This window comes from Mycteria americana, chromosome 2 (genome assembly GCF_035582795.1).
Source record: "Mycteria americana isolate JAX WOST 10 ecotype Jacksonville Zoo and Gardens chromosome 2, USCA_MyAme_1.0, whole genome shotgun sequence".
NCBI lineage: Eukaryota > Metazoa > Chordata > Aves > Ciconiiformes > Ciconiidae > Mycteria > Mycteria americana.
In genome coordinates this window covers 5,818,444-5,845,327 of record NC_134366.1, presented here as the reverse complement: position 1 = coordinate 5,845,327, position 26,884 = coordinate 5,818,444, and the positions used below count along the sequence as shown (strand labels likewise).

The 26,884-nt window shown below is 47.0% G+C and overlaps 1 protein-coding gene across 1 annotated transcript; it reads right to left on the bottom strand.

The window, feature by feature from the left end:
* Positions 1 to 1,682: 1,682 nt before the first annotated feature.
* VILL (villin like) lies at positions 1,683 to 26,439 on the bottom strand. Its single transcript, XM_075495500.1, has 19 exons — positions 26,354 to 26,439; positions 24,760 to 24,834; positions 22,459 to 22,655; positions 20,447 to 20,555; positions 20,008 to 20,118; positions 18,592 to 18,791; positions 18,426 to 18,504; positions 16,941 to 17,039; positions 14,467 to 14,620; positions 13,314 to 13,414; positions 11,781 to 11,918; positions 11,064 to 11,222; positions 9,983 to 10,162; positions 9,090 to 9,235; positions 8,224 to 8,368; positions 7,357 to 7,545; positions 4,628 to 4,696; positions 3,466 to 3,717; positions 1,683 to 2,203 (listed from the first exon to the last, which is right to left on the bottom strand). The coding sequence occupies exons 1-19, from the start codon at positions 26,420 to 26,422 to the stop codon at positions 2,090 to 2,092; spliced, it is 2,586 nt and encodes an 861-aa protein (XP_075351615.1). The 5' UTR covers positions 26,423 to 26,439; the 3' UTR covers positions 1,683 to 2,089.
* Positions 26,440 to 26,884: the final 445 nt, after the last annotated feature.

The following is a 26,884-nucleotide window of genomic DNA, read 5'->3' as shown; positions in this document are numbered from 1 at the left end:
TGGTACCCATCGCAGTAGCAGGAATGAAAGCAACTTGTAAGGAACCAACCTCATCTCCCTAATCCGACTGTATTTCCACCACTCCCCATTGGATTGCATGATGCTCGTTAGACCTACAGCCACGGCTGATAGGTGGAATAGCTGCGTTTTACTGAGTAGCACATGCAATACGTTAATTTGGGAGCTGGCAGGAGCATGCCGCAGCGGGGCGATGCAAATATTGTTGCTTCCAGCAGTGGCAATAGAGGCTGAAACAGGGATAATGTGCACTGACTGTATCTAGTGTGAACACAACAGGAGCAATCACGCAGGTAATTGGGCTGATTTGTGTCTCTGCTTGACTCTTACCTTACTCTGCATGGGGAGCAGGGGGTTCAATGGGTTTTGGGCTGGACTCTTAAGCAGACATGGGATGAAGTAGTGGCAGGAGCATGGAGGTAATGATGGGGTTGTTGCTTATTTGAAGTAACTACTGGTTCTTAAACACAAAGATCTGTCCGGAAGACCCCATCGCCTGGAGGTCCCTGCCTCCAGCCCAGCCAGATGGTGACATTTCAGCACTACTGCATGGTCCTGGGTGCCGCGTGAGAGCTCTTTGCTCCTCAACCAACAGCTGCCTGCAGCTCCTCAGCTCCATCCCCACATCCCTGCAGCAGGGGTGGGCAGTCAGGCCAACTGCTGAACAGCCAACTACCCTTGTTCATGGGCAACAAGGGGGCTTCAGGAGCAGGGTACATAGGCATGGGGAGACAAATGGCCCTGGCTATGAAGTGCTGGGGAACCGAGGGGGCCTCAACTCCTCAGTTTGTTCTTTCCTTTTCAAAAAAATCCCAAATCCCATTAAGGACCAGATGTTTGAAGGATCTGTGACCCTGCAGAGCTTTTCTCTACTGCTATTCTACCCCGCACACTGATCAAGGACACTTACAGTGATGCTGCTGGCTGTTTATTTGGAATCACCGATCAGGTTGGAAATGGGGTAAAGCTGCAAACCCACATCTTCTGGGTTTATAAACATAAGTGTTTCTTCCTTTCATTTACAGCTGTATCCCTTAATCACTGATCACTCACATTTCCCCCTGCCCTCCCCAATCAGACTGAGCTCACGGTGTGGAATGGGCACTCTCAGCCCCATGGGCATCACAGGGATGGAGCCCTGGTAAAACCTTCAGTGGGACACACTCTGCCTCAGGTCATACCCAAACCCCTCCTGGCTTCCTCAAGCCTCTGGTCTGCAGGGAGGTGGACTCTCACGATCACCTGCACCTGGTCATGCTCAGGGGGGCCAAGAGAGATTGGAGATGCTGTCTGACCGAGAAAAAAATAGTCTGAGTCTTGTCTGGCAGTCAAAATCAACAGCTGTGTCTAGCCCTTAGTCTCATCATCCTCTTGAAATAGATCAGCTAATAAATATGTTCTTAATAGGTGGGTTTTTTCCAACCCAAGTTCTCATTTATTTTACCTGCAGTGGGCTATGCATGTTAGTCTACAACTGTTTCTTGCTGTTCTTTGGCAAGCAGTTTTTCTGCAAGGTGAGAAAGGGCAGAACTGGCTGGTGTCACTCCATGGGCTACCCCATCACACATCTGGCTACTCCATTACATTTTTCCTGACCTCAAGGCTCCCCCTCTGTCCTCCTAGGGCTTCCTCCTCTTCTCCCCACCCAGAATTTACATAGCAGCTGCAAGTGGCCCTTGTTTTGCTTAATTTTAATCTTCTACAAATGAAGGAAGATCGTGACCTTGTGCACATGGCAATTTGCAAAAAGGGAGAGGAAAGAAGAGGCTACAATACAGTTGTGTGACACACACTTGTCTTCATGGCTATCAGCAATAAAGTGTCAAAAAGAGGCAAAAAGCATCCTGCAAAGTCATTCCTGCAAAAAGTTTTGCCTCCTTAGGTTCAGGGTTTGCAGGCAGAAAGGAGCCATCCCCCTAACAGTGGCTGCTGGAATAACTGCATTGGAGCTTGGCCTGATTGAGATGTCGGGTTGGGTTTGTTGAGCAAACGTCTCTACTTTTTCCCTGCAGCTCCTAAGAGAGTGAGGGTTGGTCCCAGAGTCACTGGATGCTGGATGGCCTCTGCGGTCTCAGAAGAGTCCACATTGCTTCTTCTCGTTCTGCTGCTTCCATTTGGGCATCTGGTAGAACTCATCCTTGGACTTCCCAAAGATATCGTGGAAATCGGCATCAGAGAGATAGTACTGCAGTGGGAGGAGAGAGCAAGGAGAGGTCAGCTTTGGCTTTTGCAGAGGCTGGGACACCTCCATGTGCTTCATCCCTTCCTCACTGTACCCGTGCTGACCCGTGACTCCAGGCCAAGAGCGCCTGTCCTCCTGGTGGGACATGGAACGTCCCAGCAACTGTTCCTCATCCTGCTTCTCAAAGCACCAGGGGAATAAAAGCCTACCAGCCCAAAGAGATGCCCTGGTTTTGAGAGGTTAGCATGCTCTGGCTGGAATTTCGTCCCTGCTAATCATTCTGAGGCCAGAACAATTAATCGTGTGTTGGAGAAGTTCTGCTGGCCAAAGTTTTGGGTAATTTCTTAGATAGTGATTCACGGCAAAAGCATCTCCCCCTCGCTTAGTTCCCCCCCTTAAATATTCCACTGGAAATGTTCACTCCCATTGCTGGAAAGACAGAAAGTTTTGTAGATAGCAGGCTCATCAGTGATACTGAGAAAAACCCTGTGGGGAATGGGGGTTGAGTTTTCCATGACATTTTGGGTAGAAGAAAGCACTCATGTACAGCCCAGCTGAAATATTAGCACATGGGCATTGCCATGAGGCAGAGCTGCTGGCCCAGCTGTGGATTAGCTTTCTGGCTGTGGGTGTTGGCCTTTGCCAGGAGATCTGTTGGAGCAAGATATTGGTCAAACATGGGTTGTAGAGAGTAAGGGGAATCGGCCCCCTGTTGTCCCCTCCACTGGCTTGCTTGGACTCAGCTACAAATGTTGCCAAATTCCTTGGGCTGATCAGAAATTGGAGATGTGACATCCTTTCCTGTCCCTGGATGGGCTTTGCTGAAATGCAAGCTTTCTGACAAAAAAAAGAGATCCCTTCTGGAAGGAGTTTCAAATTAAAACAAACAGAGCAAAATGCAACTCCTGGCTTCATTTTTAGCAGTGTCACCTTGTCTCGCAGGAGCTATACTTTTGAGTCTCTGTCCCTCCAAGGACAGAGGTTGGGTGGCAGAACTAAACAACTCTACCAGAAGAATATAGTTTGAAAATTAACTATTTAAAATTCATTTTTCCTAAAAAAAAAACCAAACCAACCTTCAACTAGGGTTAAACTACCACAATTTCCTCTCACATGAAGCTCCCACTTTTTGATGAGACCTATGTGTCCAGCTAGCATCTCCTCGAGCCTGAAGCAGGACTTAATAGCCTACAGTACTAGCACACTTAGCCAATGACTAAGTTCCACATTAAGCTACAAAGGCATCAAACCAGTAATGCTGTCACCTCTTTTTTAGTGGGATCCACGCCTTCTGGAAGTTCATCCACTGTCTTGTTCACCAGCACCTCTCGGGAGTAAATTCCTTCGCCGTTAGGCACCAGGGAAGGGCTGCTGTTGCTGTTGTAGTTGCTGCTGTTGCTGTTGCTGTCACTGTGGTTGAAGTGTGATTTATACTCTGGGGAAGCACTTGCCGTACTTGAACCAGCCAAGTTGGTCATGCTGAGTGTTCTCTTGTTCAGGCTGATGTTGTTAAGGTCCTGCCAAATGGAGGAAAACATGTCAAGACAAGAAGCTCTGGCAGAGCAACTTGGGGGTTATCCCAGGATCTTTCTCTCTGTTGGGGTGGGGGGAGTGTTTCTGGCACGGACTATCTGTTGGTCTGTTGCTCCAAAGCAGCAAGGAGAAAGTTCAAACTAAAACATTAGTCCAGCACCTCCATCAATGTTACATCTTGATGTTAGGACTGCTAAAAGCACAACACTGATGAGAGCCCTTAGAAATAACTGAAGATACTTACAGTAGTCTCATTTTTCTCAAGATAATAGCAGGGGAAGGTGTGTGGGGGAGGACAGGAGGTGAGATTAGATATCTGCCATATCTAAAACATCTAAATTACCTATGTACCCCTCCCTGACTTGTCATCTCTCCTGGTTCAAAGCCTCTGACACTTTCTTCCAGCCTTCCTCCTGCCCCTGTCCAGGGCAGAACCGATCCCATGTGACAATCACATTTGGGACTGTTGGGACCTTGTTTCCTCTGTGTTTTGTAGGATCTCCCATTGGGCTGTGCCCTTCTTGACCAGGGCCCCCTTGTCCGGGGTCTCAGGGCCCACAACACTGCAAACTACTCATACAATTCTTAACTGCACACTCATTTAGCTGCACACACTTTTACTTACATGTGTAGTTTAGAAAGCAGCTGGCCTGTCTCCTGCCCACAGATGCCTCTGCACAGGACTGGAAAGGACCCAGGAGATCTGGGTATATTTATGGGTTATTAATCATGTCTCCCTCCCCCTTCCACAGAGGAGCACAGCTCTGTTCCTGACAGCCTGAGGTCCCCATGTCTGCTCTGATCATTGTCCTCTCCTTTGTGTGAACAGGCTGGGGGACGCGGCGGTGTTTAAACCCAGGTATTACCCACCCATATGGTCAAGAAGCAACTCACCACTTTGATCTCGGCTATAGCCGACACGTCTCCTAAGCTGTTCTTCATCTCCTCATAGGACTTCCCATCCTAAAGGTAAAGGGAGTTGTGAGAAGCACAGGCTGCCTTTAATTAGCACATGCTCCTGTTCTCTAATGGGGTCAGGAGATCATATGAATTTGAAAGCCCAGTGGTGCCCATTGAGGTGGCAGCTGGTGCCTCCTGCAAACCCCAGCTCCTGGAATCAGGAGACTCTGCCAGAATCTGAGCTTTCACTTGAAAACAAAGAAACAAATGGACTTTAGCCTTTGCAGTTGCACAATAAAAGGTGAAAACAGGAAATTTAAAGACTTCAGAGAGCAGAAGACAAATAAAGAGAAATCATATTTACTGCTGGATTTAAATCTTTTACATTTTAAATGAATCTTGCAATGCATGAAAATTTGGGATAAAATAATATTCCTTTTTTTCCCTTCCCTGAGTCATTTAGCTAAAGCAACAGATTTTTCAAAGCCTCAATCCCTGACTTCTTGTAATTTGGTGCCATGTATTACCAGCTACCTCTCATTTCCTGAAAAAGGAATATACTAGATATATTGGCAAAGCTGATGACTGTGTTTTCCTAAGCAGCCAGGAGATGTCAGTTCTTAACAGAATCATCCAACAAAGTTCCCCAACAACAAACAACATAAACACATGGACTGCAGAGCAAACAGATTTAGACCCAAAACTGAGCAATGAACACACACACCAGATGTTTCTGGCATGTCAACAGTTTGGATTGCTTGTCTGTAGTTGCTAAAGCTGCCTACAGGGGATATTTTTAGAGGCACATATTTTATGAGCTGTATCCTTGTTTTTCAGCAGTTCCTCAGAAAAAAATCAAGTTTTGACCTTTGTTCTAAGCATCAACGGTGTTTTAAGGGTCAGTGCTCTGGGAGTTGCTGTCTTCTCTGTCCAAATCCGGCTGTCAAGACAGGCTTTCTACCACCACACCGGTTGTAAAGAAAGACGATGCAAACCCAGCTACAGGAAAAAAATAATATCTCTGTATGAGATTTCCTGCAGTGTAGAGTCCCCCGGGGACCTTCACCCCATTGCCCTGGCTGTCCCACCTGCAGGCTCCAGCATGGGACTTCACTTACAGCCCTTTGGGCAACCAGAAGATGGGATTGCTTGTGAACTGGCTGAACACTGATGTTTATAGAATAAAACAGGGGCGAGAAGGGACAATCTCACTGGGGAAGGGTCTGGTAAAACACCCCCTGGGAGCTGAGCTTTTCCCAGCTGCCCATCATCTTTTTTTTTTTTTTTTTTTTTTCTTTCTTAAGCCGTGCACACCAGTGCCATCGGGTGGCAGGAATTTAGGTGCAGAGCCTGGCAGCATTGCTTCCACTTTTCCGTTGGCTATGAACCGATACCCTGGCTCCATTAACCACCTACGTCCCTCCAGGATTGTCCTTTATTCCCAACACACTCTGTGCTGCAGCACCGAGCCCCGAGGCTGGCTGGACCACCTGGTCCATGGTCTGCACGGGGTTAGTGCATTGCTCCTTCTTCCAGCCGACCGTGCTGTGCACAACCAGGGCTGGGTCCTGACGACACGTGGTGGGGCCCCGTGCACTGGCCACATGAGCAAAACTCTGCTCTGCATTATACTCCTGAGATGATTTGAAGCCTGTGTGTTTGAAAGCCTGACCCCAGAAAGCCTGTCTGGGGTTGTTTAGCCTGGAGAAAAGGAGGCTGAGGGGAGACCTCATCGCTCTCTACAACTGCCTGAAAGGAGGTTGTAGAGAGGTGGGGTCGGTCTCTTCTCCCAGGTAACAAGTGATAGGACGAGAGGAAATGGCCTCAAGTTGCGCCAGGGGAGGTTTAGACTGGATATTAGGAAATTTTTCTTCACTGAAAGGGTTATCAAGCCTTGGAACAGGCTGCCCAGGGAAGTGGTTGAGTCGCCGTCCCTGGAAGTATTTAAAAGACGTTTGGATGAGGTGCTTAGGGACATGGTGTAGTGGTGGGCTTGGTAGTGTTAGGTTTACGGTTGGACTCGATGATCTTAAAGGTCTTTTCCAACCTATACGATTCTGTGATTCTGTGATTCTGTGAAAGAGGAGAGAAAGGACCTCTCTCTTTACCAGGCAACTTATGGGGCAGGTTTCCATTTCTGTATAGCAGAGCTGGTATTTGTAAATCACCTTTTGAGAAGAAGGCTTTTTTGTAGGGACCAAGGGTGACCTTGCTCAGGAGCTCCTGGGCTCTGATGGGCAGTCTGCAAACCTAAACATGAGACCTGTCTGCTCACATCTTTCATTTTGCCAGAGTTTGCCCTTAAAGCTGGGTCATAAATTTTTCTTTGTGGCTGCATTTTGAAAACTGGACTTTTTTTTCAATTTTCTTTATGATGTGGGGTGCTTCTGTTTTCACTCTGAACTTGATTTTACTGCTAGCAGCCCCGACCCATTTTTGGCTGAAATCACAAACCTGATTTGGAACCTAATCTTTTTAAAAATAAAAATGTGAATATTGTGAATTCAAGCACATTTACTTATATTTGCAAAAGCCTCAGTTTCACCAAATAGGTACTTTTTGCTGGTGGAGGAGTAGAAGCTGCTCAGGTAGCACCAGGAAGCCGTGAAGCTCAGGACATGGCATAGTGAGGTTTCAGTCCAGGCACCATGGAGGATATGTTCACTAACCTTTAAGCACCGCTGAGCACGTATGCACACCACAGGGCTTTCCCAGCAACTTACACTCCATTTGTAGGGGTCCCAAGCGTTGAACCATCCTGTGAAGTTGAGGGGTTCACAGCCCTGCTTCACCAGTATTATTGGAGTTGCCAAGTCTCTCCCTGCTGGATGGGTCTTGAGATACTCCTTAGCTGAGGCAAGTGCCTCGTTCCTCTCATATGTGTTGGAGGCTTTGCCAATCCAAAGGAAAATCTGCAAGGAGAGAAAGTGTTGAAGATCAGTAAGTAGTTAGGATCTGTGCAGACACAGCTGTTTGTTCACCCCTGCCAACTGAAACAGAGATAAGACAGGAATTGTTGTTTCCCAATAGTCCTCTGGGATTTTGATCCCAGATTTCCTCCCAGCCAAGATGGATTTTGCTTTTGAGACAGGCCCAAAGCATAAATATTTCAGAAAACAGCTCTCACATGCTTCAAGGTAGCTAAACTCAGTCCTTGCACGGCCAAAAAATCGAATGGCCTCAGAAAGCAAACCCCTCGGAGTCAGCTTCCAATAGTCTAAAGCAAGTCCTCACCATGCGTGCTGGGAAATGAGGGGGAGCGTTTCTGGCTGCCACCCCCTTGTATGAGGTGGCAAAGACTGGAGCAGGTCTAGCTCATCTTGCCTTGGAGCAAGGCATGGACCAGGTGTCTCTGTTTCTTCCTTTCTGAAACAGGGCTAGCAATACTTCCTCACTCATGCGTTTTGTACCTGGGTGAGAAGGACTGGCCTATACGCCTGCTTGTCTGACCAAGCATCGTGAAGGGTTTGGAGATGGGACAGAAGGCATATTGCCCTCAGTTTCACGCTGAATGACAGATCCAAACAAATTAGACCATAACCTGTTTGAAAATGTATCTGGGGAGAAGGGGAGGGGGACTCATTGCTGACCTCTTCCCACGTGTCCAGCAGCATGACATCATCTTCATCCAAGTCTTCCTGGCAGAAACCCACCACCTCGGTCATGATGAATCGACCCGTCTGGTTTGAGCACTCGAAGAGGCGAGGCTGGTAGTGTGTGATTTGCTCTTGAAACCTTCCTCATGCATGGCAGGGAAAGAAAAAGCAAGAGAGATGGAAACCTGTCCCTCACGGTTTACCGCGGGGCCCTGCCGCTACTTGTCATGACCTTGATGGAAGAGGTGGGAACATGGCAACGCTCATCTGAGGGCCTGAAAGTCAGGCAATGATGTTGGGTCTCAGGGGATTTTCGGACCATTTTAACAATTTTTAAAGGTAACTTTTTCTCCACCCAAAGAGGGCAAAAGCAGAACCCTTCTCTCTTTGTGGAGATGAGCCTGCTGTCAGGTGAAAGCCACATCAGATCACTTGGTTGCAAAGGAATACGTCACCTGCCCAGAGGGCTGGAGAAATCCAGGTTGTTCAAAAGCAGCTTTAGTTTCATGAATCTTCTGGGGATGCCCATAAAGCTAATAATGGCTGGAAAGGGAGCATGTGGTTCACATAGCCTTTATGACAAGATATGGGATGGATTTACTGTGGGGAAAGGAGGGTGTGGCATACCCTTATCTGCAGGGTTTGGATCTGGAGCTCCTACTTCACAGAAGGCCTGACCCAAAAACTAGGAAAGAGACATCTCGGCGTGGTTTCTGACCAAGCTTTTGGTGATATTCTGACCTGGTGCTCCCTTTGGTGAGGACATGGTATCAAAGCGCTTACTCACTTTCCAGCAAAGTTTTGATCCCTTGATTAACGTTGCCTGGCCAAGCCCAGAGGAACAAGCAGGTCACTATTACCTCTTTTCACTGGCGTAAGGTGCTTTGCCTCCCAAGGCTTCCCAGAACTCTGCTGGCTCTTGTCCTTCCAAAATGGTGTGCTTGTCCCCTTTGGAAACGATATCAGCTACCATTTTTGCCATCTCCCTCTCATCTCCACTGCATCCCTGTGTTCAGGACATAAGATTGAGGTGGAGTTAGGGACAGACTGGCAAAACTTATCTGTGGGGAAAAGCTGGCTTGGTCCTACTCTCCTCTGGAGAGTTTTAGACCCACTTGAATGTTTTTGATGGTCGCATCTGAGCTGGTCACTCAGAATCCATTTCTAGTCCTTGAAGGGACATTCAGTGCAGCCAATGGCTTCTAGAGCAAAACTCATATAATCATAGAATGGTTTGGGTTGGAAGGGGTCTCTAAAGATCATCTAGTCCAACCTCCCTGCCATGGGGACATCTTTCACTAGATCAGGTTGCTCGAAGTCCCATCCAACTTGACCTTGAACACTTGAAATGATGGGGCATCTGCAACTTCTCTGGGAAACCCTTCTGCTTTGGCTTGACCTACCACCTCATCCTGAAACACAACTAAACCAGAATAAATGAATATGCTCTAATCCTGGCTAATATCTTACAGCTGGAGAACCTGGGGTGCTTTATTCAGCTGAAAGCTGTACCAACATCTAAAATGAGGTGAGATGAACCCCAAGATGGGTTACTTCTGTAAAGAGAGGGCTGTGTTACTACTGATCCTCCACAGATGGAGCCTTCTCCTGGGTGCACCTTCCTCCATTGAAATTAATGGGCTACCTGCCCAAGGATACATCTCCACAGCTCAGTGGAGGTAGGAGACTCAAGCCCCACATCAGCAATTTAGTTTTCCTTTGGCTGCCTCCCCTGGATTCACTGCGGTCTCACCTTCCCGCACCACAGGTAGCAGACTTGGCTGGTCGTCAGCAGGAAGACATCATTGGAGTTGAGCGAGGAGGCCCGGGCCAGCACCTCCGTGGCCTTTGTGTTCATCTCATCTGTGCCCCTCACCTGGAAGAGGCGGATCGCCGGCTCGGGTGTGCTTTTCTGAGACCGGCTTGTGCCGCCCTGCAAGGAAACAGAGGGAAGGATGGTGTTGGGAGGTGAGGACGACATGCAAATCCAGGGTGCAACTGGTTTGAGGAAGAAGGCTTTTGGGCTCAACAGACCTCTACGCTGCTGCAACAACAGACCATGGTCCTGCACAGAGCAGGTGAGGAAATCCAAATACCTCCTGGTTCCAGGTCAGAATAAAACCCACATGTCATAACTTCCACATTTCTCCCTGATTACTCTGAGTCTTGACCAGCTCCTGTCAAGATGCTCAAGTTCAGTATGAGCAGATCTTAGTGTCTGCAAAGCATTTGTCACGTAATCTGGGCAAGGCAGCTGAACTCGGATTTCCAGCTGCGCTTGGCTTAGCTGAACATCTGCATAGAAGCTGTATGGTGGGACCAACACCAAGAGCTGAGGACAATCCTCCTCTTCCCCAGCCATTTGCAATGTCTCCACCACAGATGTCAGCAGCCAAAGCAGCAAGTGAAGTGGGTTAGTAGTTAATGTGATATAATTCAGGCAGGGACAATTCAAATCATGTAACTGTTTGTAGAGTATTTTGGAGGACCCTCTCTGGATTGTGCTATCTGTAATTTACAGCACGATTGTCTTATTGTAATTCTGCAAAATATTTTGGGATAGAGTTGGAAAGAACATCACACATTAATGCTGGAGCTCAGGGGTGGGCAGCTGAGTCTAGGTCAGTCCAGGACTGTGTTTACATAAATGGTACGCAGACCACTTGAGAAGTAGTAGAAATGTTCCACCACTTCCATCTGCCAGCCCATGCAGACCTGGCAGGCTCCTTTCCTGAGTATCAGCCCATTTTTCTGGACTATTTCCATTGCAACTGCCAAGCCATCATCGTTGGTCCTTGCAACTTCCATTGCCCACGCGCACAAAGCCACGGTACCTCGTAAATGACCAGCTTGCCCTTGAAGATCGCCAGGAAGTGTGCGGGCTCCTTGCCCATTGTCACGCGCACCTGCACAGCCTCGTCCCCATGCTTCTTGTCCAGCTCAATGGCATTGAGGGCACAGGCAGTGATTTCGTCCACAGAGGCATGGCGACCCTGGGGAAGAGAGAGATGCCACACGCAACGTGATGAGGTGAAGGGTATAAAGCTCTGCACAATGTAACATCTTGCCAATCCCAAGCCCTGCATACAATATCATGAGATCAGAGTTAAAACTACAAGATGTTTGAATTTCATTTGCATTCTGGTTTTGGAGCCTCTAGCATCCCATTTTCAAAGCTTTTCTCTGCATTCCAGGGGAGGAAAATACACTTTAAAAAGGAAAGCAGAGATATTCATATACTCACATGACTCCAGGAGCTGAGGCTTTAAGGGACGATCTGAAAGACTACAAAGTTTGACCTCAGCACTGTAAGCCCCATGATCCTTCACTATTTCTGTCTGACATTGCTGGCTCTCAGTCTGATGCCAGACTGGGCTCAGAGTGTCCATGCTGCCTACAAAGCACAACTTGGGATATTTGCAACGGACAACTGATAAGCAAAGAGCATGTGAGTTCTTCTGGATGCTTGGGATTTTTGCATGTAATTGCTTCCTTCAGTTTCAGGCTTCCAACAGACACAGAACAATCCCTTCTGCTTTGGTTTGACCTACCTGCCACATGTAGAGGACATAGTGAGGCCTGCCTGATCTCAGGTAGGTGTACAGGACCAGGTAGCAATCACCCCCGTAGAACTGCCCATAGGTCTTGGGATTCACTGGCTGCATTTGCAAGTCCTCAATCCTCCACACCTAGTGAAAGAAACATCTTGGTGAGCAGCAGTGGAGTCAATGTGAAGACAGAGCACAGCCCCTTTGCTAGCAGACCACTGAAGTTCAGGTCTTCAGTTGGAAAGATAACCCTTCCTCTCTCTCCTGGATGCCAGCCTGTGTTCCCCCAGCTTGATTAAGTGCGTGTTGGCAAAGTCAGGTCCCTCCAGTGACTGTCACAATACATGTGCCAGTAACGGACTTTCAGCAGTCGGGGGGGAGCAGCCTCCAGGTCCTTCTCAGCCCCATAGCCCCTCTCTCAACTGGCTCCATCTTCCATGGGAAGCCACAAGAATGGGAGAGGAGCCTCTGCCCTGCACAAGTTTGGTTGATATGGACCTAACTGGGAGACAGTGTGAGAAAGGGGTTGACTGTATCAGGCTCATGACCCACACACATGGCAGGAGAGGAGTCATCTTGGTGACTTGGGGAAGAGTGGCTGGAAAGCTGCCTGGCAGAGAAGGACCTGGGGGTGTTGGTTGACAGCTGGCTGACTATGAGCCAGCAGTGTGCCCAGGCGGCCAAGAAAGCCAATGGCATCCTGGCTTGTATCAAAAATAGCGTGGCCAGCAGGACTAGGGAAGTGATCGTGCCCCTGTACTCGGCACTGGTGAGGCCGCACCTCGAATACTGTGTTCAGTTTTGGGCCCCCCACTACAAGAGGGACATTGAGGTGCTGGAGCGTGTGCAGAGAAGGGCAACGAAGCTGGGGAAGGGTCTGGAGCAGAAGTCTTATGAGGAGCGGCTGAGGGAACTGGGGTTGTTTAGCCTGGAGAAAAGGAGGCTGAGGGGAGACCTTATCGCTCTCTACAACTGCCTGAAAGGAGGTTGTAGCGAGGTGGGGTCGGTCTCTTCTCCCAGGTAACAAGTGATAGGACAAGAGGAAATGGCCTCAAGTTGCGCCCAGGGAGGTTTAGACTGGATATTAGGAAATTTTTCTTCACTGAAAGGGTTGTCAAGCATTGGAACAGGCTGCCCAGGGAAGTGGTTGAGTCACCATCCCTGGAGGTATTTAAAGGACGTTTGGATGAGGTGCTTAGGGACATGGTGTAGTGGTGGGCTTGGCAGTGTTAGGTTTATGGTTGGACTCGATGATCTTAAAGGTCTTTTCCAACCTATACGATTCTGTGATTCTGTGATTCTGTGACTACTTTGCTCCACTGGCCATGGGCTGGAGGAGAAATGCCCCTGAGCTACTGTAACTGCTGCATTAGTTAGAGTTCACAAGCACTTTGCTCTGGCTGCAGCCATGCTTCCTTGGGGAGGGTAGGTGGGCACACCTTCACAGCTCCGTACAGCTGCTGTGTGTGAAAAGGCAGAGATGTTTGGAAACACGCTGATTATTGCATCCTCTGTCAGCAAAAGGAACTGTCTCACCTCTATCTCCCCGGAGGCATCATCTACCATTCTCTGCTCAGCAGCTAGCTCCGGTCTGGCGTGGAGCTGAGTGGTGTCAAACTTCACCTGCTCCACCTTTGCTGCATGCACCGGCAGAATAAAAACAAGAACCCAGTGAATGCACAATGACATACAAACCCTCTGCATCACCCTCACACACACACACACCATCGTTATACACGCGAGAAAAACCGGGTCCACAGTTGCAAGAAACCAGTCTTGCCACCAGTAAGCCAATGCTGATTTTGGAATATCCAAGAGCTCACACACTCCCGTGTTGATCTGTTATGGGCTGGCAACTGGCCATATAGCACGTTCCAGTGATGACTGGCTGGTAAAAATATTAGTTGTCTCCTGACTGAAAATTCATAATTGTTTTCCAAATCTACACATATTTCCCTCCTTTTAAAATGTTGCTTTCAGAAATAAAATAGCTACATTTCTCCAGCTCATGATAAAGAGAGTATTTATGGACAGCACGGAGAGAGACAGAGGTGGACAGAAAAGAGAGAACTTGCAAGGGAAAGAGATTTGCAGCTCTCACGCTATTACTGATGGAGACATTCAGCATCTCTGTCACCATCCCATCATTCATCAACAGGTCCTCTCTCTTCAGTATTGTTTACTCTTTGGGGTTAATGCATTGTAATATTCACTTCAGCAGCGTGATAAATTGAGGTACCATTTACACCCGGTGTAAATACAGAATAATTCCATTGACATCAAGAGGGTCTTGGGTGGATGCCAGTGTAAATGAAAGCAGAATGTTGTTCAACACTTCCTTATCAGGTTCAGCATTAGCCCCTTGTAAAGAAAATCAGGCAGTTCTGCAGGTGTGAAATTTTGCATACAGTTTTTCAGATGCGAGTGATCTTCTGCCAACATTTACATTTGGAATAAGTGGCGGTTTGGTTCATATAAGAAGCCTCAGCAGTTCTGAATGTCTGAATGTTGGTCAGTTCCTGACTCCTTTGCATCTACTGAAGAATGTGGAAAATACAAGGCATGAGAAGAATGTGCACTAGGTTTTCAAGATACTGAAGGCAGGAGACAGTTAATGTGCATGATGTTCCCTCAGCTGTTGCTTAGCACAGGTAGGAAAGCCAAATCCAGGACAAACGTGCTTGCTCACCAATTTTGCCAGTAGTGTAGACTTTGCCCAGTCCTTGCGTTTCATCCTTTTCTGTCCACCTCTGGAAGAGCTGTTTAAACATGGCTGACTCTGCTCCATCATTGATCACTTCAACGTTGGTGGATGAAGGATAGCCTTTGGCTTGGATAAAACCCTAGTGGGGTTGAAAAAGGACATCAGTGGGGACACAGTGAGCTTTTTACAGACATGAGAAGAGGGATGTGGACCTGAACCAGCCCAAAGAGTGAACATCCCCCACTGAACACAGTGCCATGACCAAGGGCAGGATTCACCCCAAGACTTGCATTCAGACTTATAAACGGCAGTATCTACAAGCTCCACTGTAGTATCCATGTTTATTTCTGTGTTTAGGGGACTGAACCCTACCCCTAGAGGCTGGTCACCTGGATCACATCCTAAACTTAATCTCTACCTGGCACCTTAGTCTTGAAGACAATCTATCTCACTCAATGGGTCTAATGAAAAGCCGCCTCCTCTATCTCAGACAGCTCCACAGATGGCTTCTGGTGGTGGATCTAAGAGCGGAGGGAAGAGAGCAGTGATGGGGTGTGCCTGTGACCCAAGAGTTTAGTTCAGTTCTTTGCTTTTCTTCAAACTTTTTGTCCCTCTCTAAAACAGGAAGACTGTCCTCCCTGTAGCATGATAGAGAGCATACATGCCAAGGTAGTGAAGGGACAGCAGCAGATAAGTGCCCCAGAGCATGATGTGTGCTCTGAAGGGACTAAACTCTCACAAATCTCTGGGTTTTTTTCTTTCTTTCTTTCCCCTAAAAACAAGTTATTTCTTTGCAATAGAGCTACTATGGAGTTAAAAGACTACTTCAACAGAGATGCTTGATACAATATAAGAGGGAAGAAAATTATCTGTGTTCTGCCACAATGCCAAAGTCATTGTTCAGTTTTGGGAACTGCTCTTGTATTTATCTCAGCAGGCTCCAGGATGACCTGGAGGTACAGTGCTGACGGCCTTGGTTCAGGGAAGGAGCCTGATTGTGGGCTTCTGAGCATTCATCTTCTGCAGTAAATACTGCAGCCACACACTACCCCCAGGGAAAAGCAGAGCAGATGGTCTTCCCATCCCTCCCACCTGCCACACTGAAAGAAAGAGATATCTTTTGTTCTACCCGTGTAGCTCAGGGCCAGAATTTGTAGAGCTGATTGCCTACTAAAAAGCATCTGAACTAAGCTTTTGAAAGGAGCATAGAGGACTGCGAGATAAGTTTTAAGGCAAAGTTTTTCTAAGCTTTTCTTCTCCGAGACAATAGGTGCAATCGGTATTGAAGCTGGGTGTTTCCAGGTAAGACCTTATTAAAGGTGACGCCACTGAAGTTAAGTATCTCCTAGATACTGAACTCCTAAGATCTCATTGAAGGTGAGGTCGTTTATGGTCTTCACATAAGTGAACAGATGAATTAAAAGCTAAATTCCCTTGTAGCCTTCACTTCAGCATGCCAACTTGTAAAAAAACTACCAAATGCCTTACTTGCTCAGGCTCCCTTGAGGCTAACTTTTTCTGAAAGGAAGTGCTGAGGCATGTTCTGCCAGAAAATAACTGCATGGCAGCTCATCTGGAGGAGCAGCATAGGTGCCAGGGCACTATGCTGGTGTGCTCTACCTTAACATGACCCCTGGTCTTGCCTCAGGTTGGCCAATCTGAATTAATAGCAGTTAATAACAGATCTCTTTCTACCCACCAGAAAAGCCCTGTATCATCTTCAAATTCATATGCAGAACCTGGGCCCAGACCCACTGGTGTTGTGAAAGGGACCTGTTGCCTGTAATGGACTTGTGGTTGAGGCCTGTAGCACCTACGTAAAAGGTCTGGCTTTTCCAGAGAGCCCACGTAATCGAGTTCCCCACTGACTTGCCCAAGGTGTTACTCTTGGTTGGGAACACAAGAAATGCCTTTCAGGGTCAGAGCAGTGGTCCGTGCTGCCCGGGACAGTGGCATTAAGAGATGGTGTTTAGTGAGCACACATGAGCTTGGTGGCTGTCTTCAGTGTGATCCCTTCACTCTCCCCAGCATCCACAATATTGGGTCATGGATGTTAGGGAGCATATAAGAGCCCCTTTAATATCTGTTTATGTTTCCTGTTGACCATGAATTTGCCTAATCCCATCTCCACCCTGCTGATACTCTCTGCCTCCACCATCTCTTGAATCAACAAATTCCAGAAGTCCACCACCTACTATGTAACAAAGTATTTTTCTTTCATACTTTCCTTTATTTAACGAATTTCTTCCTAGTTTTAGTGGCAGGTCTTAGTTCTAGTGCAATTTGGTGACTAACAATTTTGTGTTTACGTCATCACGCCTCCCTTAGACGTTTAACTTCTCTCTGTTATTACACAGGCCAGCTCCTCAAGACCTACACTTAATTGTAATTAGTGGTCGGATCTAGATTAGCACTTAGTTAACCTCCCACGACATTGTTTGCACTATATTACAACTCACCACAGCTCGAGTGAAGGCTGCTTTTTTCTCTTCCAGGCTGGAGGCTTTTCCTCTCCAGACGTAAATCTTAAAACCACCTTGGTCTAAAATGTAGCAGTCCTGAGGTGAAAGAGAAAAAACAGACGTAAAAAGCTCTGCGCAGGCAAAGGTCCTCATTTGTAGCCTACTCAGGTTGGATCCTTCTTGAAGATTTAGATTAGATGTAGATCTAGCTCATTTCCTTGCTTTGCAGAGCTCTAACCCTGGTGCAACCATTAGCAGAGGCAAGAGAGGATGGATTTGTTGTGGTTCATAAATGGACTACAACTACCATCAACCCTACAGTGCAGGGTTCAGGGGTACGCTGACTTTGCGAGCACACCTGGCCCAGGCAGCTGCCCTTTGACTGTAATGAGTTAAAATATGTATTTTTCTTAGGCATTGCTCAAAACTGGCCACTACCATCTCATGAGAGACGTTCCTAAACCAACAGAAGCACCAGCTCCAAAGGGCTCCAGGAGAAGTGTGTGCTGAAGTATCATCCTCAGCCTGCTGTGCTTCAGCACTGCTGATGGTGGTGCTCATTTATGCCAAGTCTGCTACTAAAGGAGCAGGAAAAGTTCAAGTTAAACCTCTTCTGCAGGACTGTTTTGTGTCCCAGATCTGGAGCTAAAAGTGTTGCATCGTTGTGAACGCAGCAGGATCCTGAACCCAAAGGGGATGAGATGGCTGCCAGGCAGCCTGTCTCCACTGCAGAGAGCTGGTGCTCCAAACTGACAACCCACTGTGTGACCAAAGGCTTCTCGTTTTTCAAACTGAACTTTGACAAGAAAAGCAAAAGCTTCATTCGCCTGTAAAAGGAGACTGAGATTTAACAAGGCTGACACCAGGGTGAATAAAGGAGCTGGAGCCTTGCAGCACAGCACTGTTTTGGGATAGGCTGGTTTGCACCCCAGAGAATTAAGGATGAGCAATTCTCTGCCAAATTTTAGCCAGAAGGATATTAGGAAAGCCTCTGTTTTCTGAAAGCCTTTGGACAGAGGGTCTGTAAGGAATCTCCTTCCAGGATGGGTCACTGAGACCAGCCACTTGCTACAGCAGGAAAACATATCTTCATGATTTTGTGAGCAGAGTATTTATTTGCTCTGAATTCTGCAGATGGAGGGCTATCCCCGCACATGAGGTATTAAGAAGCCTTATTTCCATCTGGAATTTATTCCTAGCCTGCAGCTCTCCTTGACTCTGATTGCCAAGCTAATCTCATCCTTGGCTGAGACAGTCAATTTGCCATCTCTCATTAAAGCAGCTTCAACGCACCACCTACCTCTGGCCACTGAGGTTGTAGTAGGGCTAAGCTGTCCTGTTTTCAGAGGACACCTGATAAACCTGAATAAGGACTGATAATTTTCAGGAAACGGGGTATCCCATTGAAACAGATGCTCAGCTGAAAATAAAGCAAGCCACAGCATCCTTTTCTCGCTGTAAGGCCTGATGGCTTTCTCTCACCTCGTGCTGGAGCAGATCTTGCGTCAGGGGCCGGGTGGCTATCTCCTGTACCACCAGGTCGTTGTCCTTCTCATAGACACTGAAAGACAGAGTCACCGAGCAGAGTCAGGCTTTACAGTGCTCACCATGAGAAAGGATAGCGTTCGGAGCCCATCCCTGGACTTACTGGTAGAGCCGGACATTTGCTTTCTGCAGCTCATCTGCTTTCGCATCCGGGATGGCGTCTCGGAGCTCCCCGCGCCTCTCACCCAGCACCATTTTCATGATCTGCATGAGGTCCGGGGAGTCCTTCTCATTGTCAATGATGCCGATTTGAGCACGGCCGCCTCTTTCGCTGTCCCTGATGCTGCGAGCCAGCGCGAGACCCTGCACAAGGATCAGCAGGGGGTAAGTCCTGATGCAGGCAACAAATTCAGCGAGCCTGAGACCTAGAGCAATGACTGAGCACCAATAGTCCAAGCCAGATTACCACAGCTCTCTGAAGCTTCTAGTGCCCTCCAAATTTAGCTGTTAAAAAAGGGGATGTGTCTATAACGCCTGCTTATTAGCTAACTCTTAGGAAAATATTGCTTATTATAGTTGTTACTGGTGCTTGCTCCCACAGGGCACAGGCGCGCGGTAGCCACAACAGGCGTTGCCTATGTGTGACTGTACATAAGCAGGTCCAATGATCTTGTGAGATGGTCTGGGAGAGAGATGCACACATGCTGAGGACAACGAGACTGGATGCTGCAGAGCTGCAGGACTCTGAGTGCCCCGCGGCGACATTTTACATTTAAACGTTTCAAGTATTCAAAAAACATGGATGTTTCCTGTGAAAAAAGCAGCGTGAAATGCCAAGCAACTAATTAGGCTGAAATCTCCATTTTCCACCAAATTCTTTTTTTCCATGACTCTTACTGTAATAGGTTTGAAAGGGACCCCTCTTTGTTAGGGACCCCTCTTTGTGTACAATGACTGGCTACAAGTTTGGCCACCAGCTTTGTTGATGACCCATCGATATATCTTGCTTTATTACATCTCTGTATCTCGGTTCCTCTATCAGTAAAATAAGGATAATGACCCCTTTGCAAAGTGCCTTAAGAGCTATGGATCTGACCTGTCAACACCTGGGTTATGTATTCCTACTTGTCTCATACTGACCAAGCTGGAATTCTCTGTGATGCCGTAAAAAAAACATTAAAATTTATCTACCCCTGGGGTAGTTACTCAGCTAAACCTACTGGTGTTGCTGACTTTTTAGTCCTATGTCATGCAAACTACAGGGCACAGAGGGATGGAGATGGACCTCTCCACATGGAGCTGGATGCCTGTCTGGAGCTGGAGCTAGTGATGTGCCCACAGCTGCCCGTGAAACCCAAGCTGAGGCCAGGTCTGAACTGGAGCAAAGCACTTCCCTGGGCCTCTGATACCAGCAGATGGGCAAGTAGAAGATTTACCATGATTTTCTCTGTTCGCCTCTGGGTTGCTGGTTTTACTGAGATTTTCACTGTGCAAACATTGAGCGCTGTTTCTCTATTTTTTTTTTCCCAGGCATCAAAAAATACCGCTAGTAAACTAAGTGGCTTTTGCCTGTACTCACCCTGGATTTCTCAGCAATGCTGCAGTTGGGTCCGTTCCACTGAATCAGCACTTTCCCAAGGTCCAGCAAGAAAACATCACCCTTATTGAAACTGTCCCAGGAAAGCGCTACCTGTCATGAGGAAATGAAAGTGTTTGGCAAACCGGGGAGGACAACAAGAGCTGCAGGAGACAAGTCACAGCCACTGTGAACTTGCCCTTGGGGATGTAACAACTGGTCTGCAATGACATGCTCATTTTTCTAGCACTCAGCTATTCACTGAGCCCAATGGCTTCTCTCATGATAATAACAAACTCCCGAGTGAGGTCTTGAAAACTATCCTGTAGTAGGGGTCCTTGAGCAGAGACGAGCTATCCAGCAGGCAAACCTGGTTGAAAATGGGTGTCGGAGGAGAGGCAAGGAGAAATGATCCCTAAAGAGAGAGGGCTCTTCTTCTTACCTCTGTGGCTGACACGTGTTTCTTCCCCTTGACATGAAGAAGACGCTTGATGTTGTACATATTGGTCTCCACATGCTTAAATCCTGAAGCCACTCCTCCCTTCTTGTAGCTGTTGTGTAGCAGGGAATAAAGAGTTAGAGCTGGTTAGAAAATACCTTCCCCTCTATCCTCTGAGAACATCTCAAGCTTTTGGTGACAACTGAAAAATACAGAGCCAATATAATCTCAAAGTCCTAAAAATGAGATGTCAAACGCTGTGTTGCCTCACTCTACTGTTCCTGGTCCCTGGTCAGACCACGATTCCTCATGGTGTCCATCTGCCTGTTACGGGTGTTGTGTTGCTGTTGTGTATCTTGGGAGAAGGTGTGTAGGTGAACAGGCAGGTCAGGGATGGCAATGGAAACATAACACAACCAAACTGAAAATCCCATTAACTATGGCAGTGGAATCTCAGAATTGAAATATTCCATAAACATTCAATTAAAAAATGAAATAGATTTTGCAGAAAACAGACTTTTTGCTAAAATTTGGTTTTCATCAAAATAGTTATTCTATTAAAAGTAGCTTAGATAAGAAATTGTTGCCATAAGCAGAACAAAATGCCATTGTAAACAGGTACAGGACACCGTCTTTCTCTCAGATTTAATCTACCAATTTTGTTCTTCCATCCTTGAACACACACTTTGCAATAGCCGCTGTTAGCACTGCATTGCCTCACTGCACAATGCCATCCCCCCCTTTCTGTGCAACTTTGCAAGGAAGACACAATCACATCATGAGAGGACACGGTCCCCCAAGGAAGTCCCAGAGCCTTTTTAATGGTTTTTGGGCAAGTCTAACCCACTTCCACATATCCTAGACCATTTTAGAAAACAGATCCAATGTTCATACTACAGTAATAATTGACACAATGTAATTGCCATTTATGGGAAAAAGAGACAATTGCTGAGAGTCTTATAGTTTTTGCCATGTGGATAATATATGTATTTTATTTTATCATAGCTTGGAAGAGACTGGCAAATGTGGTCAGGCATGTGAGTGATTGACAGTACTTTAGACTTGTTTGGCCCGGTTTAACATAGCCACAGAAGGATGCTCTGGTGATTAGTCCACCTGTCAAGGTGTGGAAAGAGCCTGCTTTAATTCCTCATGCTGCCTCAGACTTCCTGATTGACCTTAGGGATGTGCTTGAGACCAAGATAAAGTCTAACTCATACTGATTTCAGAGGCAGATAGGTTTCCAAACAGACTTCTAAACCTACATGTTTTTGAAGGTCTGAATTTTAGTCCTTCATTGTCCCTAACCCATGTTTAAGATGAGGGTAAAAGCAGTCTTCTGTCTCACAAAAGTCCCGAGGAAACTCATGAGAGGTTGTAGAGATGCACAATACAGAGGTATCAAAAGCCAGACTGGGATATAGGGTATTGACCAAGGATGGGTTTTCATCTGAGTTTTATTCAGCTGTTTAAAAGCAAGGCACTTGGGCTGTTTATTGCCAATGAAGGTCCTTCTGGAGGACGGCTGTTGGAGTCACCTTCCAAAGACCCCAAAGTGAGCAAAGACCACAAGATTGGATTCAACAGTATCTTTTAGATGGCAGAAGTTCAGAGTCAAACTTTCCTTCCACTATAGGAACAGTACTCCCAGTATGAGCCAAATCAGCACTTCTCTTCAAGGTGGATATTAGCCTGAAGTGCATGTGGGCATATTAATCTAAAGTGTGTGGAGGAGAGGAAGGAAGACCCTAGGGTGAACAGAAGGGAGGTTAAGATGCAATTACTGCTAATATCTGGGGAAATGACCAGTAGAACACAATGACACGGTTCCAGACTCAATGCTTATAAATAATTCTTTCAAAATGGGAAATTCGTCTTCTGAATTTTGACCAACTTCAGCGCTGATCCGTATTTTTCACATTTTTGAAATGTTGATGGCTCTGAGATGTAGAGAAGCAGAGGGAACCCCAGGGACCATGACCCCCCCTCATTGCAGGGTATTTTACGCTACTCACATAATGCCATTGCGGAAATAGCTTTGGAAGGTCTCGGACTCATGTCCCTGCACTTCCCGGTGCTGCACGGGGTTCCCCCCGAGCGCATTGTCCAGCTGGGTGACGTACAGGGCCGCGGCACCTTGCTCATCCTGAGATGAATCCTTGCCAATCCAGTAATGCAAATCCACAGTGGAGCCGCGAGAGGTTCTTTTGGTCTGGAAGAGGTGGGAAAGATGAGTCAGGATGAAGACACAGCCCATATGTGTGTTTCAAATAACATCACTGGCCAGGGAGACCTGGCAAAAGCAAGTGGCCATGGAGCCCTTTTCCTGGGCCTTTCCCAGTTTTGTCTTTCTCCTGGGCAAGGGGAGACAGGACAGAGCCTTAGGATGCTCCCTGGGAGCTCAGCCTGGAGCCAGGGACCTTATTGAGGAGAGCATTTATGGGTTTTATGTACACATTGAACTGAGGGATGTTTCAGTCTGATATTCTTTTATAACTCTTGTTACCAAGGAAAACTGAGCACCTGTGCAATTACAAAAAATAATGCATTCAACCTGTCCTACTTTTGTAGAGTTTGATATTAAAACTTAAAGGAGATTCTTCTCATAGATCACCTTTTTAACTGTAATGTACACTGCTATTTATTTGCCTGGAGATACTATCCTTTCTTTCCTGTTCTCTTTCTCAGATCACACTACATAGTAACACAAACTGCCTCTGAATTCCTGCTGACTTGCAAAACAGACATAACTCCAAATGAAGCTGAGCCTGTGTGTGCATGCTGTGATTCATCTTATTACAGAAGAACCCAATAGCCTAGGAAGAGGAGGCAAGCGATCTGAGGACAGGTGTGCTTATCGTTGTCTGAGTTGTGCCAGTTATTTTTGAGCACCTACTGTGTTAAACCCTATCATGGACACCTGGGAAACGTAATAAAAACTCATTTTATAAACTGGATTTGACACTAAATTCTGTTTATTTGCTTTGTGCAGTGATACCACAGCGAAACACAGTAGAAGAACTTGAATAAAATACAGCTCAGTTCCTCTAGGCACAGATAATTAATTTGTTGCAAAATCGCTCAATTTAACACATTGCTATTCAAGACGATCAAAGTCCCATTGTCCTGCAGACAATCTTTGTTTGGAGAGCCTCCAGTGAAGATGCAGAATGCAAAGAATGCAAATTTTTACCTTCCCGCCTGCAGGGGCAAAGGAGAGTAGTGGGCTGATTAAGGGCTCTTCTACCTGGGGAAGCTACTGCAACATAAGCTGAGCCTGTGACCATCAAAATCTATACTGATACCTATAGTCAGCTCCTTGCAAGGACACTTATATTCTGCTCTAAGCATGTCTTTGAGTAGCTGCTACCAAACCTATTCAGCACTCGAAAGGTAGCATAAAGGCGTGTGCATGGTGAATTAGAGCAGGAGACTCATCCTGCGTCGCTATCCCAGCCTGCTTTCCCAGCTTGACGTATAGTGGATGTGCACTTGTTTATTGTGGGATAGTGGGGGCTTTGCTGTCTCTTGACTGATGGAGATGTTTGCAGGAGGGACACTCAGACCCAGGAAGTGGAAAATGCTTCTGGTTTACACCATATAGACTTTTTCTTCATACAATGGGGCCGGGATCGCTCTATGCAGATGAAGAGATTTGGAAGGAATTCTAGGAGTTGAGTGCAACACATCATCCTTCCACAGAGCTTTGGGAACACAAGGCAGTTTGCACGGCCCATAGAGTAGAGCTGGTTCTCAGAAGTTCCCCATGCTTCTGGCTAGCCTGGGTTCAGCTGGTTGCAAGTAGGGTCTGGACCAAAATTTGGGTGGGACAGATGAAGTGTCCTAATTGGGACACGAAAAGGGCTGCAGAGCCTCTCTGCTGCTTGTGTGACACAGAGTAGGTGGCACACCTCCATAACCCACATCATCTGCGGAAAATGAGACCCTCCAGTTGGCCATATCCCCAAAAGACTCCAGTAAGTCATGCAAATGTAGGCCTTGATTTAGTTTGCCAGGAATGTACTGGCCATTTTGCCTTGTCTGGACATGACTCAGTTGATTAGAAGATAAATAATTTTAATGAATTACTAAGTTAATGGTTCCTCTGGACTTCTGATTTACTAAACATATGGTGTTGTTGCAACAGCCACGTTTAATTCAGGTGCATGATTAGAGGGTGAACACACATGCACAACCACTTTTACCCACAGTGCTGCTCTCACCAGTGAGGATACCCAGCATCCAAGTCAGAGCTAAACAACAAGGGCTGAACCAGTTGCCTTCCGAAGAAACCAATGCTTGTCAGCCTTACTTACGTGCAGAACTATGTAACAGTCCCCTTCAAAAAAAGTCCCATAAGCCTTTTCAGGTACAGGAACCATCTTCATATTCTGTAAGAAAATGAGTGTTTGGGTCATTGCTAGAACTTCAGAGCCAGAAGTTGGCAGGTGTGAAACAGGACAGCTGGGGTACACAGAACACTAAGGTGACAATTAGGGTTTGGAGAAGGAAGAACCAGGGCTGTGCTCATAGGCTGGGAAAAGACACTTCTGGGGAAATCCCTAAAGTACTAAGGGATGAGAAGGGGCAAATGTTAATGCTGCTTGGCCAGACTGACAAGTATTTTTCACTCTCCTTGCCCCTCTGCAATCCTATAGGTCTAGAGCAAGATGGCTTAGTCGTCAGGCTGAAGTGCTCCAGAGCTTGCCTTTGTAGGGAATTTCCCAGGGGAGTGAGCACATCCCGTCCTAGGTTTAGTTTTGGGGCATGTTTTTTACTCAGTACCCATAAGTTCAAGGTTAACTTTCAGAGCTTCGCTAGGATAACCACTTTGCCAGGGATTCGTAGCAACTAGCAGTGCTGAGAAAAGACAGTCTTGAGGACACTGATGTGTCCCTCACCCCTCCAGACCCTAATTGCACACTTCATCTGGTACAAGTGCATAATTAACCAGCCATGCCTGCCCAGCGTAGGTGCCTGGATGTGCCACCCACCAGTACGCAAGCAGTTCCTGGGCTTGAACTGGCTCTGTGGTTCCCTGGCATTAGAGACATACATTCTTCTGGTGGCCTGACTTGTTTCTCAGCATACCAGCCTGACCCTTGTGAACCAACATGTCTCTAATTACAGATCCTCTGGAAAGAAGCTTAGTACAGTGCTTTGGAGAGAAATGGAAAGGCAAAGACCCTGTGATATTTGGAACATAGCTGGGACCTGCAGAGGGCCACCACCACTTAGAGACACGTGTTGGAGCCCCTTCCCACTGCTCCCCTGAGCGGACTCTGGACCTCATTCTAAGACCCCTCTCATTGCAGGGGAATGTTCTTGGTGAATTGGGCCAGAAAAAGGCAGAACTGAGCACAGCCTGGCGCCAAACCAAAAGCAAAGACCACCGCAAGCAGAAGGTGGCCTCGCAAGCTGCAGTATCTCTCCCTGCAGCAACCCATTGATCAGAGTGAGAAAGATAAGGATGAAGTGCAAACAGACTCCATGGGATGCCTTTGCTGCAAAAATGGATGCCTTCCCCATGGCAGCTGTTGGTATAGACTAAGGTTACCTATGCACAATGCCTGTTCTTGGTGAAACAGGTAATTAATTTCTGGTGTGCTAATGCAGCCTTGCATTGGTTCCCAAAGGGGGTGAGAAAGCTTCCAGTGCTGGAGGAACAGCTTCAGTCCCACCACATTCGTATTTCCTTAGTCAGTATTATCCGTGTTTTACAGAGCAGGAAACCAAAGCAATAATATGTTGAAAGTTGCATAGGGAGAAGTTGGGTGTCCTGTTTCCCACTGTATCTTATCTGTAACATCCTCTTTTCCTACCCAGATTACTTCAAGAATATCTCTTTCTAGAAAGATATACACACACGCATATGCAGAGGACATATGCCATCATTGCCTCTTGTCGTACCTCTATGCCCCATATCTGCAGTCCCAGCTTTCTCTCGATAGTTGGGAGATTTGTGTCACCGTCTGTCATCCTGCTGTCTGAGCTAGAAGGAAAAGGAAGAAGAAAAAACAAAATAACTGTATAATTGGATACAACAGTACGTGTGCCAGTCAGCTGGGTTCCTCTTACCGTCAGTGGAGGTTTAACACAGATAATCCACACCTTGACGTGTCTCTATCTCTCTGCTGACTATGAAGAGAGCACAGCTCTAGTTATCAACTGTTAGGTGGGATGAACCCCCATTCCCAGGATATCCATGCTCATGGGGTCCAAGCAAAGTGTGGGATCACAGCCCAGCAAAGACTGGGTAGGATACCGTTGTTCTGGTGTGGGATTATTTTTCCCCTATTTGAATAGGTGGAAAGGATTCGCCGGGGTGTTGGACCTGACATCAGTACTGCTTTGTTCCCACCATGGCACAAGGGGTGGCAGAGGCAATGGTAGACCTCCAGGAGACCCATGCCCTCCTGAAGCAGCCACTGGAGGTCAGGT

Excerpts from the sequence above, each read along its gene's own strand:
- VILL (XM_075495500.1), bottom strand. The coding sequence starts at position 26,422 with ATGACAGACGGTGACACAAATCTCCCAACTATCGAGAGAAAGCTGGGA. Across the intron at positions 20,119-20,446 it reads AACACGTGTCAGCCACAGAG|GTAGCGCTTTCCTGGGACAG; the intron begins GTAAGAAGAAGA and ends TCCTCATGACAG. Across the intron at positions 13,415-14,466 it reads CTACACTACTGGCAAAATTG|CAAAGGTGGAGCAGGTGAAG; the intron begins GTGAGCAAGCAC and ends CGGTGCATGCAG.